The 14,062-nt window shown below is 63.2% G+C and overlaps 4 protein-coding genes across 5 annotated transcripts; 1 reads left to right on the top strand and 3 right to left on the bottom strand.

Moving 5' to 3' along the window:
- Positions 1–3,097: 3,097 nt before the first annotated feature.
- Positions 3,098–5,717, bottom strand: TMEM160 (transmembrane protein 160; the record flags this gene model as incomplete). The annotated part of the gene is given in 4 exon segments (XM_032207146.1): positions 3,098–3,975; positions 4,800–4,892; positions 5,611–5,696; positions 5,698–5,717. Coding segments are annotated over 4 exon segments (438 nt in total), but the record flags the coding sequence as incomplete, so codon positions are not given.
- A 293-nt stretch (positions 5,718–6,010) lies between these two features.
- SDHAF1 (succinate dehydrogenase complex assembly factor 1) lies at positions 6,011–6,530 on the bottom strand. The gene has a single exon (XM_032207147.1). It carries the CDS (start codon positions 6,504–6,506, stop codon positions 6,036–6,038), a length of 471 nt encoding a protein of 156 aa, XP_032063038.1. The 5' UTR covers positions 6,507–6,530; the 3' UTR covers positions 6,011–6,035.
- TBCB (tubulin folding cofactor B) lies at positions 6,528–9,995 on the bottom strand. The gene is made up of 6 exons (XM_032207139.1): positions 9,858–9,995; positions 9,145–9,288; positions 8,030–8,126; positions 7,736–7,927; positions 7,178–7,250; positions 6,528–7,089 (listed from the first exon to the last, which is right to left on the bottom strand). The coding sequence occupies exons 1-6, from the start codon at positions 9,993–9,995 to the stop codon at positions 6,975–6,977; spliced, it is 759 nt and encodes a 252-aa protein (XP_032063030.1). The 3' UTR covers positions 6,528–6,974.
- Positions 9,996–11,548: 1,553 nt separating this feature from the next.
- POLR2I (RNA polymerase II subunit I) lies at positions 11,549–13,566 on the top strand. 2 transcript variants are annotated; one of them, XM_032207142.1, is made up of 6 exons: positions 11,549–11,634; positions 11,854–11,908; positions 12,015–12,088; positions 12,745–12,819; positions 13,264–13,315; positions 13,405–13,566. In XM_032207142.1, the coding sequence occupies exons 1-6, from the start codon at positions 11,576–11,578 to the stop codon at positions 13,465–13,467; spliced, it is 378 nt and encodes a 125-aa protein (XP_032063033.1). In that variant the 5' UTR covers positions 11,549–11,575; the 3' UTR covers positions 13,468–13,566. The 2 variants fall into 2 exon arrangements, with proteins under 2 accessions (XP_032063033.1, XP_032063034.1); XM_032207143.1 differs by lacking the exon at positions 12,745–12,819.
- Positions 13,567–14,062: the final 496 nt, after the last annotated feature.

A 14,062-nucleotide genomic window follows, 5' to 3' on the forward strand; every position in this document is an offset into this window, starting at 1 on the left:
GAGGCTCCTCCACCACACCCCAGGCTCCTCCAGCGTGATGCAGCGCGGTCCCGCCAGGCCCAAGGCTCGTCCCACATGGCCCAAGTTGGGCCCGCGCGGCCCCAAACCAACTGAGGCTCTCACGAGGTGGCCCAAAGCTCCCGCGAGGTGGCCCAAGGCTCATCCAGCGTGGCCAAAACCATCTCAAGGCTCATCCAGTGTGACCCAAAGCTCGGCCAACGTGGCCCAAGGCCCAGCCAACGTGGCCCAAACCACCTCGAGGCTCACCCAACGTGGCCCAAGACTCACCCAACGTGGCCCGAGGCCCAGCCAACGTGGCCCAAGCAACCCCAAGGCTCATCGAGCACAGCCCAAGCCGTTGCCCAACGTGTTCTGAACCACCCCAAGGCTCCCACGAGGTGGCCCAACGCCACCCCAGCACCACCCGAGCCATCCCGAGGCTCACACCGGGTGGCCCACGGCTCCCACAAGGTGGCCCACGGCTCCCTCGAGGTGGCCCAAGGCTCACCCGACGCTTTCCAACCCATTCCAAGGCTCGCCCACCCCGGCCCGACGCACCCCAGGACCCATCCCGCGCCCCGAGGCCCCTCCAGAAGCACCCAGCCCTTGTCTGACCTCCCCGGGACCGACCCAAAATCGGGGCCGTTTCCCTCAAAATCGTGCTGCGAGCGAGCACCAGAGAGCAGCAAAACCTTCGAGGGCGCTCGGCGTTGCCTTTTTGCCGGGAACTCCCCCGATTTCTCCCCATTTCCAGGAATTCTGGCATTAAGCACTTACCGGAGGGGAGCCAGGGGGACCCCACCCCATTTTGTCTGGATTTGTTTGTTTTTTTTTGGCTTTTTTTTTTTTTTTCCCCATTTTTTTTTCCTTTTCCTTCAGAAACACCGGTGCTGATTTTGAAGGGGAGGCTGGGTGGGTGTCGTTTTGGGGAAGGAAACCCGGAATTTGGCTGCCGTGACCGCGGCGAGGACGCCCGAGCCTTCCCCTGCCACCGCCGTCGGCCTCCCCCAGTCCGGGGGCGGCTTTAAACTGGATTTTCATGGTACCACTGGGAGAGCACAGGGAAGGCTCCTCCCGCCCCTCCCGGGTCTCTTCGCACTTTAACGCCGCTGTTTCCCCAGGATTTCCCTCGTTTTCCCCCAGGATTTCCCTCGCCGCTCGCAGGACCCCCCCCCCAAAAAAAAAAACACAAAACCAGAAGAAGGGGGAGGCGCGGGCGGCTTCGTTACGGACCGCAAAAACCCTCAAAAGGGCTTTTTTTCCCCCCCCCAATTCTCCAGATTTTATATTCTCATGCTTTAAAACGAAAGTGTTGGTGTAAATAGCGGCCGCTGGGTTTTTGTTTTATTTTTTTTTTGTTTTCTGATTTATTTTTTTTTTATTTTTTTTTTTACTTTTTAAAAACTGGCAAAACAGAAACGAAGCAAAACCCCGAGTCTCACCCAAGGGAGGTCTTGCGTCAGGGCCCGGGCGGGCGGAGGTGGCCTTTTTCCTGGTAAAAAAGTGGGATTTTGGTGCCTTTTTGCTCAGCTGGAGGGGGCGGGGGGATCAAATTCGTCACTTTTCAGTGCTGACAAACGGCTGGAAAAAAGGCAAAAATAGGCAAAATAAAAAAAAAAACAAACACTACTCGGAGCCCCCGGAGCCAAGTCCTTGGGCACTTCGGGAGCCGTCTCCACGCGGCTTCGCTGCTGCTGCTCCCCTTTCCCTCCCCACGCCCCAAAATGGGGCAAAACACTGCGTTTTAACCATTTCCCCCCTTCCCTGCAGTCCCCTGGGAGAGCTTCGGCCCCGAGGCCGGATCCTGCTCCCTCCTCACCCCCTGCGCCCGCTGCCGCCCTCACCCCGCGGCCAGGTTTGGGGCAGAACGCCCAATTTTTGGGGATTTTTTTTTTAATTTTATTTTTTTTTTGGTCCCGTTCCCTGTGTAATAGGTTTTCCTGTTAGGCTGAAATCCACCCCTTTTTTTTTTTTTTTTTTTTTTGTAACCCCCCCCCCCTCCCCATCACGATAGGGACGTTGTATTTGAAATGTAGCTTTGAAGCAAGACGTAAGTTATTGTTTAAATAAAAACTTCCTTTTTTTTTTTTTTCCTCCGGTGTACAATAAAAAAAAAAAATCAGGACAAAAAAAAAATCCACCCTCAGAAAAAAAAAAATAAAAATCGATCACTACGGGAATAAATTTCTCCAAAAAAAGTTGGATTTTGGGCCACCCCTGGCTTATTTTTTTCGTCTTTTTTGGGTGTTTTCCACTGGCGAAGGAGCCAGGAGCCGCTCCTGCAGGGCCGCTCCCCAAAACGCGGGGTTTCGCAGGAAAAAAAAGCGCCGGCTGCGTGTAAAGAGAAAAACGTAACGGTTCTTTCTTTGTATTTTAGGGCCTAACAAACTCCATCCCGTAGTTCTTGGTGATAGACTTTGCCTTTTATGCTTCTTTTAAGGACGTTTTTAACAATTTGTGGTATTTTCCAGGGCCGATGCGATTAGTGCATGAAAATGTTTAACGCTCGGGGCCAGACGAGCCCTTTTACTGCTGAATTTAAAGAGAAAAGAACAAAAAAAAGAACAAAAAAAAAAAAAAAAAAACCAACAAGAAATGGTGTATTTGCTGCGGCGTTCACGTGCGGGGGCGGTGGGCAAACTGGGACCAGTTCCCCGCCGGGCTTCACAAACTGGGAGCCAGCGGCAAGCTGGGAGCTGAAGGAGTCGCTGGGTGCTTCAAATTTCTGCTGGGAAATTTTGGGGCTGGGGGAGGTTTTTGAGCTTTTTGGGGGCCGGCAAAACCCTGGGAGCCCCCAAATGGCACCTGGTGGGGCCTCCCGAGCTCGGCTTTGCCCCCAAATCAGGTTTTTCTGGGCAAAAATTGTACAAAATCCAGCCGAGGCACCAGTGCGAGCAGCTGCGGCCCCGTCTGCTCTTGGCTTTTCCAGTTTTTCCCCCAATTTTTAACCTATCTGGGCCAAAATGGGGCAAATTGGTGCAGGGAGGGAAGCGGCGGCCACCAGCGGGGTTTCCCCTCGCTCCGCAGGAAAAATCCCATCCTGACCCCACGGTGCCTCCGCTCCAACCCCCCCCCAGTGAGCAAATTGGGCAGAAACGGGGCTTTTTCACCAATTTTATTGCCCAGCCCAGCCCAGCAGGGTGAGGGCTGCGAAGAATTGAGTCCAAAAACGCCCGTTTCCAGTACGGCGCCCGACCCGCGTGCAAGCAAAACCTCGGCGTGCTGCAACACCGGGAGCTCCCCCCACCACCCCCCCTTTTTTTTATTAATTTTCATTTTTTTTTTCCTTTTTTTTAACACAAAACCCAACAGCGGAACCACGCGGACGCGGGTTTTTGGGGAGCGGGAGCTGCTTCGGGTGGATTCCACGTGAACCCCCCCGTTTCTTGGGGTGAGGTTGCGCTCAGGGGGTGTGGGCACAACCCTCCTCCCTCCCCTCCCCAGGTGAGAAAATAAATCCAAAGCAACCAAAATGGGGAGTTTTGGCACCAAACCATGCCCTAGCGCGGCAGGGCAAGCAAGCCCAACCCGGGGGGCGGGAGGGGGAGGTTAATCCATGCAGGTTTGGGGAGATATTTCAGGATTTTTGTAACATTTCGGGGCTGATGCGCTATTTTGGGGGGGGGGGGGGGTTCATGCGCCGTTGCACCCTTTCTGGCGATTTTTTTCGCATCGTTTTTTGGCAGCGTGCTCTCTCTTCAGGGGGTCGTCGTCCCCCCACCCCCCCCCCCCCCCGTTACTTCTCGGGGGGCCGCCGGTGCTCGGGGGGGGGCTCCTCGGGGACGATCTCGACCTCGAGGCGCCCGACGTAGAGGGAGAGGGCGCAGAGCCAGAGCAGGGCGAGCAGCGCGGCGGCGGCGGCGTTGGCGGCGGCCGTGGGCGCCGGCAGCATCATGGGGCGCCGCAGCAGCACCAGGTTCAGCAGGTAGGAGCCCGCCCCGTAGGACACGCACAGGCCCCCCAGGATGAAAAACCCTAAAAACGGGGTTTTTAAGAAAAAAAAAAAAAAAAAAAAAAAAAAAAAAGAATTGGGTTAGGGCGGCGCATGGCTGGGGAGGGGAACGGGGTGGAGATGGAGGAAATGGAGCAAATGGCCCCAAAATGGGTAGGGTGAGAGATGGGGGAGGGTGGGGGGTTATGGGGTGATGCCCCCCCCCCCCCCCCGAGTGGGATTTGGGGAGATTTGGGGGGTTGAGGGGGTTTGGGAGAGGTCTGGGGGGTTTCAGGGAGGTTTATGGTTTTGGGGGATTTGGGGAGGTTGGGGGAGATTTTGGGGGGTTGGAGATTTGGGGGTTTTGGGGGAGATTTGGGGGTCTTGGGGGAGATTTGGGGGGGTTAGGGGAGGTTTGGGGGAGATCTGGGGCGTTTTGGGGGTTTTGGGGGAGATTTGGGATTCTTGGGGAAAGTTTGGGGGAGATTTGGGGGTCTTGGGGGAGGTGTGGGGGAGATTTTGGGGGCTTGGGGGAGGTTTGGCCATGGGGGGGGGGCCGCCCTAGGGGTGGGGCCTTTCAAGGGGTGACCCTTGGGGGGGTGTCCCAAGGAGTGGGTGGTGGCCCTGAGGGGGTGACCCCTGGAGGGGGGGGGGGGGTGACCCATGGGGGTGTTTTTTTTTGGGGGGGGTGACCCTTTTTTGGGGGGGGAAATCCCCGCGGGATCCTTTAGGACGGTGACCCCTGGGAGGGGGTGATCCCAGAGGGTGGTCCTGGGGGGGGTCCTCTGGGGGGTGACCCCGGGGGGGGGTGGGGCGCTGTGGGTGGGGGAGGGTCCCTGGGGGGGTCCCGGTGCCCCCCCCCACCCACCGTAGGCGGCGTCGCGCCCGGTGTCGCTCTGCACGTAGGAGATGACGCCGATGCCGGTGGCCAGGAGCCCGTTGCGGAACCAGGACAGGAGCCCTGGGGGGGGCGGGGGGGTCCCCATCACCCCTGACCACGCCCCTCCCCCCCCGGCCACGCCCCCAATAAAACCACGCCCACATAAGCCCCGCCCCTTCCATTACTCCCACCCCCTACAGCACCCCTGTGCTCTCTGCTCCCCACAGCCCCGCCCCCTCCCTTAGCCCCGCCCACCTCATGTAGCCCCGCCCCTCCGAGCCGCACCCATTGGCCTCCCCCTCCGCAAGGCCCCGCCCCCTCCCTTGTCTCTGCCCACCCCCCTGTAGCCACGCCCTTTAGCCACGCCCCCTGCATTCTCCCATCCCCATCACCTCCTCCCCAAGGCCCCGCCCCCTCCATTAGCCCCGCCCACCTCCCGCAACCCCACCCCTCCACTAACCCCGCCCACACCCGTAGCCCCACCCACCTCCGCTATCCACGCCCCTCTCCCGTAGCCCCACCCACCTAACACAGACCCACAGCACCTTAGCCCCACTCATCCCTGTAACCACGCCCCTATCCCCGCCCACCTCCATTAGCCCCACCCTTAACCACGCCCACCTCCACAACCACGCCCCTCCCTTAGCCCCGCCCCATCTCCTAGCCCCGCCCACCTCCCCTACACCCGCGCTCCCTTAGCCCCGCTCACCTCCCGTAGCCCCACCCCTAGCCCCGCCCACCCCCTCAGCCCCGCCCCTCCTCTTAGCCCCGCCCACCTCCTTTTAGCCCCGCCCCTCACCGCCCTCCAGCGCCTTCCGCAGCAGCCACGCGTCCGCCCGCTCCAGCTCGGTGGGGGGGGGGGGGGGGGGGGGGCGGCGGGGGGCGGCCGGGGCTGTACCGGGACCCCCCCTGCGCCCCCCGCGCCGCCCCCCGCAGCCTCCTCAGCGCCGCCGCCGCCGCCCGCCCCGCGCCTCCCCACCACCAGCCCATGGCCGCCGCCTCCGTCCCCGTCCGCCGCCGCCGCCGGTCCCGCGGGGCCCCCGCTGCCCGTTGGCGGAGCCGCGCGTCCGTCAGCGCCGCCCCGCCCCCGGGAACCGGCCCCGCCCGGTGGCTGCGCGCGGGGCACGCCGGGAGGCCCCGCCCGGTGTCCCGGAGCCGCCCCTGCCCCCCCCCCGAAACGTTCAATAAACGGCACCGGGCGCGGGGAACGGCCCCCGAGGGGCTTTATTGGCGGCGGGAGGGGCCGGGAGCCCAACCGGGAGCGGGACCGGGTCCAACGCGGGTACCGGGAGCCGAACCGGGAGCGGGTCCTGGCCCAACGCTTGTACCGGGAGAGGGACCGGGAGCGGGCCCAGCATCGGGAGCCGAACCGGGCCCGGCTCCGGGCCCAACGCCTGCACCGGGAGCTGCACCGGGCCCGGCACCGGGACCCGCCCCGGTCGCGGCACAGTCACCGGGGGGGGCCCCGAAGACGCCCATGCGGGCGGTGCTGGGGGCCCGGAGCTGCTGCAGTTGGCGGCGGCCCCGGCGGAGCAGGAACTCGGCGCGGAGCCGGTCCCGGGGGGGCAGCGCCGCTCCCCGCCGGAACTCCTGGCGGATCCGCGCCGCGAAGCCCGGTTTGCCGGCGGCGGCTCGCAGCAGCTGCCGGTAGAGGCTCAGCGCCTCCCGCCGCAGGCCCCCGCCCGCCGCCGCCATCCGGGGAGCGATCGGGGCCGGGGCTGCGGGGAAGGAACCGGGGGGAGGCGGTGAGGGGGGGGGGGGGGGAGGGAGGCGCCCCCGGTGCGGCCGCGCTGCCACTCACCGCTGCGCCCCGCTTCCGGCGCCGCCGTCACTTCCGGCTCCGCCCCCAGGGCAGTGATTGGGTATTGGAGTGAGGGGGGCGTGGTCGCTAGGAAGCCCCGCCCCCACGATGGGGCCAGGCAGGGGAAATGGGTGAAATTCAGGGGGATTTGGGGCTGGGGGAGGCACCCCCCCACCTCCCCGCTGCTAGGGGGGCTTTTGGGGCACTTTGAGGGGGGGGTGGAAACAGCGCTGGAGGGGCGGGAGGCGGAGCCATCCTCAATACCAATAATAATTATTAAAAAAAAAAAAAAAAGAAAAAAAAGGACAAAAACGGTGAAAACGGTGAAAAAAGGGGGGCGAGAAGTCCCCGCGCCGCCCCCCTCACAGCTCGTCCAGCCCGTAGTCCTCCTCGGGGAAGTCTCCGGCGGTGACGCTCTGCGGCTTGACGAAGGCGCCGTACTTGGGGGGGCACTCGAAGTAGCGGCGGCCGCCGACACTTGGGGGGGGGGGAAAAAGGGGGTCAGGGGGGGCCCGGCAGCACCCATGGGTGCTGGGAGGGCGTGGGGGGTGCAGGGGGGTCTCACCTGCCGTCGTGCTTGCCCAGGGGCTCGTCGTAGCGGACGCCCACCCAGTGGCCGGGTTTGAAGTCAGTGAGACCTGGAAGGAGGGGAAAAATAAAGGGGGAAAATAAATAAAGGGGGAAAATAAATAAAGGGGGAAAATAAATAAAGGGGGAAAATAAATAAAGGGGGAAAATAAATAAAGGGGGAAAATAAATAAAGGGGGAAAATAAATAAAGGGGGAAAATAAATAAAGGGGGAAAATAAATAAAGGGGGAAAATAAATAAAGGGGGAAAATAAATAAAGGGGGAAAATAAATAAAGGGGGAAAATAAATAAAGGGGGAAAATAAATAAAGGGGGAAAATAAATAAAGGGGGAAAATAAATAAAGGGGAAAAATAAATAAAGGGGAAAAATAAATAAAGGGGAAAAATAAATAAAGGGGAAAAATAAATAAAGGGGAAAAATAAATAAAGGGGAAAAATAAATAAAGGGGAAAAATAAAGGGGAAAAATAAAGGGGAAAAATAAAGGGGAAAAATGGGGAGGTTGGGGACACCGAGGGGGGTGTCGGGGACGTACCCACGTACATGATGGTGCCCCTGCGGCAGGGCTGCCCCGGCACCTGCACCTGGCAGCGGGAGCCCACCGGGAGGGCGGCCGCCAGCGCCGCCTCCTGCGCCCGCCGCTGCTCCTGCTCGGCCGCCTGGCGCCGCGCCGCCGCCTCGTCGTAACGGCCCCACTGCCGCTGCTTCAGGAAGGCCCGCAGGGACTCTGCGGGGACAGCGGGGGACGTGGCACGCGGGGACGGGGCTGGGGGCGTCCCCGTGGCCCCCCTTCCTGGGGTTCCCGGTGCTGCCGCCGCCCGTACCGTACCTGGGCGCTTGTCGTAGTCGCTCTCGGGCATCTCGTATTTCTGCACCTGCGACACGTCCTCGTACTCCCCGATGCGCGCCCCGCTGCGGTCGATCACCTGCGGGGGTTTGGGGGGCGTTGGTTTTGGGGTCCCGCTTCGGGGTGGGAAAGGGGGTAAAGGGGTTGGGGGGGGGGGAAGGGGCAGCAGCGGTTCAGAGTCTGGGTTTGGGGTGAGAAAGAGGGAAAAGGGGTTTTGGGGGGGAAAGGGGGGTTGGGGTGAGGAAATGGGGCAGCTTCAGAGCACAGTTTTGGGGTGAGAAATGGGGAAAAGGGGTTTTGGGGGGGGTAAGGGGGCGGCAGTGGTTCGAAGTTTGGTTTTGGGGTGAGAAAAGGGAAAAGGGGTTGGGGAGGGGAAAGGGGGTTGGGGAAAGGGGAAAGGGGGCAGCAGCAGTTCAGAGCACAATTTTGGGGTGAGAAAAGGGGGAAAAGGGGATTGGGGGAAAAGCAGGCAGCAGGAGTTCAGAGTCGGGTTTTGGGGTGATAAAAGGAGGAAAAGGGGGGTTTTGGGGGAAAGGGGGCAGCAGTGGTTCTGAGCCTGATTTGGGGGTGAGAAAGGGGGAAAAGAGGATTGGGAGAGGGAAAGGGGGCGGCAGTGCTTCAGAGTATGGTTTTGGGGTGAGAAAAGGGGTTTAGAGGGGGAAAGGGGGCAGCAGCGGTTCGGAGTCTGGTTTTGGGGTGAGAAAAGGGGGGAAAGGGGTTGGGGAGGGGAAAGGGGGCAGTAGTGGTTCAGTCTGTTTTTGGGGTGAGAAAGGGGGAAATGGGGGGATTGGGGGGAAAGGGGGTGGCTGCGGTTCGGAGTATGGTTTTGGGGTGAGAAAGGGGGAAAAGGGGTTGGGGGGGGGACGGCAACAATTAAGAACACAATTTTGGGGTGAGAAAGGGGAAAAGCGGGGTCCCTGAGGTGTGGGAAGGGACTGGGAGCATCTTCCATGCGGGTACCGTTACTGGGACCACCATTTAGGGGTGAGAACGGGGGGGGGGAAAAGGGGTTGGGAAAGGGGTTGGGAAAGGGGCGGCAGCGCCTCAGAGCCTGATTTTGGGGCGAAAAAGGGGGAAAGCGGGGAAGTTTGACCCACGTGCACTCGGCAACCGTCGGTCACCGGGTAGGAGCCCAGCAGGGCCTCGTCACAGTCCAGGCGCCCCAGCAGCTCCTCGGCGGGGCCGTACAGCTCCAGCTCCATGCACGACGCGGGGCTGCCCACCACCAGCTCCAGTTTGCACTGCGGGGACACGAAGGCGCTGGGGGACCGGGAACCGGTACCGGGAACCGGTGACCAGCACTGGGAAGCGGCAACCGGGAATGGGAACCGGTGCCAGGGACTGGGGACCAGCACCAGGGACCGGCACCGGGGAACTGGGCACGGGAACCATGGACAGGCAGCAGGGAACTAGGAACCGGCACTGGGGACTGGCACCGGGAACCGGGCACCAAGAATCGGAACCGGGAACGGGAGCCAGGGACCGGCACCGGGGAACTGGGAACCGGCACCGGAGAAACGGCCCCTGGGGACTGGGACCAAGGACTGGGAACCGGTACCGGGGAACCGGGGACTGGGAATCGAGGACGGGGAGACCGGCACCGCGGAGAGGGAACGGGAACCGGCACCGGGAAACCGGCAACCGGGAGATGGGGACCGGGAAACCGGGAACTGGCACCAGGGACCGGGAACGGGACCGGGAACCGGGAGAGGGGCGGGGGCTGGGTTTAGGGCAACGCTCCCGACACCGCCCCGGCCCCGGTCCCGTCACGGGCCCCGCTGAGGCCCGGTCCCGGTCCCGGTGCCGGTACCTTGAACTCGGCGATGGTGAGCCCGGTACCGTAGCGCTTGTGTGCCCGGAAGGCGTTGAGGCTGCTGCTCACCGCCAGCGACACCGCCCCCGGCCCAGCACCGGGCCCCGGGCCCGGCCCCGGCCCCGCCGCCGTCATGGTGCGGCCCCGCCGCCGCCGCAGCCGCCGCTTCTGGAAGCTTCCGCCCGCCCCTCGCGCCGCTCAGCCAATCCCGAGCCGCGGCACGCCCACCGGCAAGGGGGTAGCCAATGGGAGAGGGGAGATCGGGGAGCGGCCAATGGGGAGGGAGGGAGGGGGAGGGCGGGGCCGGGCGGGGCGCGGGAAGGGCGGGGCGGGGCGGGGCGGGGCGGGGCGGGGTGCACAGAGCAGTGCACGGGGTGCTGCAGGGCAATGCATGGGGTGCAGGAGAGCTTTGCATTGGGTGCAACAGGGAAACGCACAGGGTGCTGCAGAGCAATGCACGGGGTGCTGCAGAGCAATGCACGGGGTGCATCAGGGCAATGCATGGGGTGCTGCAGGGCAATGCACGGGGTGCTGCAGAGCAATGCACGGGGTGCAGGAGAGCAATGAACAGGGTGCAACTGAGCAGTGCATGGAGTGCAGCAGGGCAATGCACGGGGTACTGCAGAGCAATGCATGGGGTACTGCAGAGCAATGCACACGGTGCAGGAAAGTAATGAACGGGGTGCAACTGAGCAGTGCACAGGGTGCTGCAGAGCAATGCACGGGGTGCAGGAGAGCAATGTACACAGTGCAGGAGAGTAATGAATGGGGTGCAACTGAGCAGTGCATGGGATGCAACAGAGCAATGCACAGGGTGCAGGAGAGCTTGGCATTGAGTGCAACAGAGATGCACGGGGTGTTGCAGAGCAATGCATTGGGTGCAGGAGAACAATGCACGGGGTGAAGGAGAGCTTTACATTGACTGCAACAGAGCAGTGCATGGGGTGCAGGAGGACAATGCATGGGGTGCTGCAGAGCAATGCATTAGGTGCAGGAGAGCAATGCGCATGGTGCAGGAGAGTAACGAATGGGGTGCAACTGAGCAGTGCATGAGGTGCAACAGAGCAACGTTTAGGGTGCAGCAGGGAAATGCACAGGGTGCAGCAGAGCAATGGGTGGGATGTAACAGCACTGCATGGGGTGCAGCAGAGCAGTGCACGGGGCTGTAATGGAGCAGTGCATGGCGTGCAGCAAAGCAGTGAGAGGGCTGAAGGAGAGCACTGCATGGGGCGCTACAGAGCAGTGCACGGGGTACAGGAGAGCAATGCATTGAGTTCAGCAAACCAATGCACGGGGTGCTGCAGAGCTCTGCATGGGGCTGTCCCAGGGCAGTGCACAGGGCACTACGGAGCAATGCAGGGGGTGCAGCAGAGCAATGTGCAGGGCTGCAACAGAGCAACGCAGAGTGCTGCAGAGCAACACAGAGCAACGCACAGCCTAAAAACGGAGCACTGCAGAGCGTGCAGCAGAGCAGCGGAGCAGCACAGGGGGCTGTAAGGGAGCTGGAACAGAGAAAAGCCCCGGCGGCACCAGGGGGAGGTACAGGGGCGCAGAAAAGCAACGAACGCGCGAGCCAGGACACGAAGCGGTTAACGCGCACGGGCACGAAGGGGTTAACCGCTCCCCCCCCCCTCCCTCCCGGCCGCTTCCCGCCGCTTTTTGGCCCCTCGCGGCCGCCGTAAGCGGGAGGCGCAGCGCGCAGGCGCGGGGCCGCCATGGAGGGGGAGGGCGGCTACGAGCCGGGCTTCGTCGGGATCCGCTTCTGCCAGGAGTGGTGAGGGGGGGGGGGCACTGAGACCCTGGGGGGGGCACCGAGACCCTGGGGGGGGGGCACCGGGACCGCGACCGGGGCCTTCCGGAGTCCCGGACCCGCGCCTGGGGCCGGGCCTAGGCCTAGGCCTCGCTTCAGGCCTTCACCGGGCCCGGCCCCAGCGCCCCCCCCCGTTAACTCCCGTGCCCCCCCCCCCGTTAATTCCGGTTCCCCCCCCCCCAGTAATAACATGCTGTACCCCAAGGAGGACAAGGAGAACCGCATCCTGCTCTACGCCGTGAGCACCCCCCCCAGACCCCCACCCCCGGGGCTCCCCCCGGGCCGTGCCCCCCCACCCCCCCAGCCCTAAATTTCCTCCTTTTATTCCCCCCCCACCACCCCAGTGCCGGAATTGTGATTACCAGCAGGAGGCCGACAACAGCTGCATCTACGTCAATAAGATCACGCATGAAGTGGAGTGAGTGGGACCCCCCCCCGGGCACCAGGACCCCCCCCCCCGGGACAGTACCGGGAGCCTGGGACCCCCCCCTCTCCCCAGGACAAAACCGGGACCCCAAAACACCCTGCCCAGGCCCCCCCCCCCCCTCCAAGGACAGCACTGGGAGCCCGGGGCTGCCCCCCCCCCCCCCCCCCAAAAAAAAACACAAAGCAGCACCGGGACCCCCCCTGGGATGACCCCGGGACCCCCCCCGGATGGTGCCAGGAGCCTGGGACCCCCAGGATTCCCCTGGGACCCCCCCCCCCTGCGGTTTTCCAGCCCGGGGGGGTGGCAGCGGGGCTGGGGGGTGTGGGAAAAGTGATTAAAAGAGGTTGGGGGGGGAGGTAAGCCGGGGTAATTAAGAAGAGGGTAATTAATAAGGGAGGGGTTGGGGAGTAATTAGGGGGAGTAAGGGGGGCTGTAAGGGGAGAGAGCAATTAATTGGGGGGAGTAATAAAGAGGGGGGGGTGGTTCGTAGGTAATTAGTGGGAGCAATTAATGAGCGAGTGAGGAGTGAACGCTGGGTAATGAGAAATAATGAGGGGGGGGGCAGTTAATGAGGTGGGGGGTTTGCTGATAGCCTGGGGGTAATTAAGAGGGGTAATTAACAGCTTCCCCCCCCCCCCCCCCCGCAGTGAGCTCACCCAGATCATCGCCGACGTCTCCCAGGACCCCACGCTGCCCCGCACCGAGGACCACCCCTGCCAGAAGTGAGGGGGGCACGGGGACCCCCCCGGGGACATGGGACCCCCCCCCCCGGGGACATGGGGACCCCCCCACAACCCCTCTGAGACACAGGGACCCCCATGGGACCCCCCCCGGGGACATGGGGACCACCCCCTAGAGACATAGGGACCCCTCCCAATGCACAGGGACCCCCATGGGACCCCCCCCGGGGACACAGGGCCCCCCCCCCCAAGACACGGGGACCCCCCCAGGACCCCCCCCCGGGGACACGGGACCCCCCCAGGGACACGGGACCCCCCCAACCACCAGCTCCAACCTCAGTGTGAGGGACGTGGGGGTGGCCCCCAGGCCTCTGCCGTGTCCCTTCGTGTCCCCACCCCCCCCGTAGCCCCGTTCCCTCCTGGGGGGGGCTCCTGGCTCCCCCTTGTCCCCCCCCCCTGCTGCCACCCTGTCCCCTCTCCCCCCAGGTGCGGGCACAAGGAGGCCGTTTTCTTCCAGTCGCACAGCGCCAGAGCCGAGGTGAGGCCGCAGCGCCCCCTCCGGGGGCTGTCCCCGTCCCCTCAGCTGTGTCCCCCCCCCCTCATAACCCCCCCGTGCCCCCCCCGCAGGACGCCATGAGGCTGTACTACGTCTGCACGGCCCCCCACTGCGGCCACCGCTGGACCGAGTGACGACACTGACCCCCCCACTTCGTCCTGCGGGTCCCTTTTTTTCCTCTGTACCCCTTAAAAATGTATTTTTTTTGGTATAAAAAATGGTTATTTTGGGCACCGGGGCGTTTGTGGGGCTGTGGGGTTTGTGGGGTGGCTCCTGGGGGGCACCCAGGGGGGCGGGGGAAGTTTTGGGGTGGGGGTGGGGGTGGTGAGGCCGCATCCCTGCGGGAACCTTGCAGCTCCCACCTAACTCTGGGGCCCCAAATCCCCTGTGCTAGGCCCCAAATCCCCGCACTTGGCCCCAAAACGCGGCCCCGGTGTCCATACTTGTCCCAAATCACCCCAAATCGCAGCCCCAGGGCTCCCACCTTGTCCCCCCTACGCCCCAAATGGCACCCCTGCTGTCCCCGATTGTCCCCGTGCCCCCCCCCAGGCTCTGTCACCCCCCTGGGCTCCGGGTTCGGCTCCCAGCAGCATCCCCAGAGCTCCAAATTCCCCGTTAGGCGTCCCAAATTCCAGCCCTGCTGCCCCAAATAGCCCTGAGGGACCCCAAATAGCCCCGGGGGGCCCCAAATCACCCGCTGGGTGCCCCACGTGGTGCCCCCCGTGCCTC

Source organism: Aythya fuligula, unplaced genomic scaffold (assembly GCF_009819795.1).
Source record: "Aythya fuligula isolate bAytFul2 unplaced genomic scaffold, bAytFul2.pri scaffold_31_arrow_ctg1_2, whole genome shotgun sequence".
NCBI lineage: Eukaryota > Metazoa > Chordata > Aves > Anseriformes > Anatidae > Aythya > Aythya fuligula.

Excerpts from the sequence above, each read along its gene's own strand:
- TBCB (XM_032207139.1), bottom strand. The coding sequence starts at position 9,995 with ATGACGGCGGCGGGGCCGGGGCCGGGCCCGGGGCCCGGTGCTGGGCCG. Across the intron at positions 8,127-9,144 it reads CCGACGGTTGCCGAGTGCAC|GTGATCGACCGCAGCGGGGC; the intron begins GTGGGTCAAACT and ends AAACCCCCGCAG. Across the intron at positions 7,090-7,177 it reads CTGGGCAAGCACGACGGCAG|TGTCGGCGGCCGCCGCTACT; the intron begins GTGAGACCCCCC and ends CCCCCCCCCAAG.
- POLR2I (XM_032207142.1), top strand. The coding sequence starts at position 11,576 with ATGGAGGGGGAGGGCGGCTACGAGCCGGGCTTCGTCGGGATCCGCTTC. Across the intron at positions 11,909-12,014 it reads ACCGCATCCTGCTCTACGCC|TGCCGGAATTGTGATTACCA; the intron begins GTGAGCACCCCC and ends CCACCACCCCAG. Across the intron at positions 12,089-12,744 it reads AAGATCACGCATGAAGTGGA|TGAGCTCACCCAGATCATCG; the intron begins GTGAGTGGGACC and ends CCCCCCCCGCAG.
- SDHAF1 (XM_032207147.1), bottom strand. The coding sequence starts at position 6,506 with ATGGCGGCGGCGGGCGGGGGCCTGCGGCGGGAGGCGCTGAGCCTCTAC.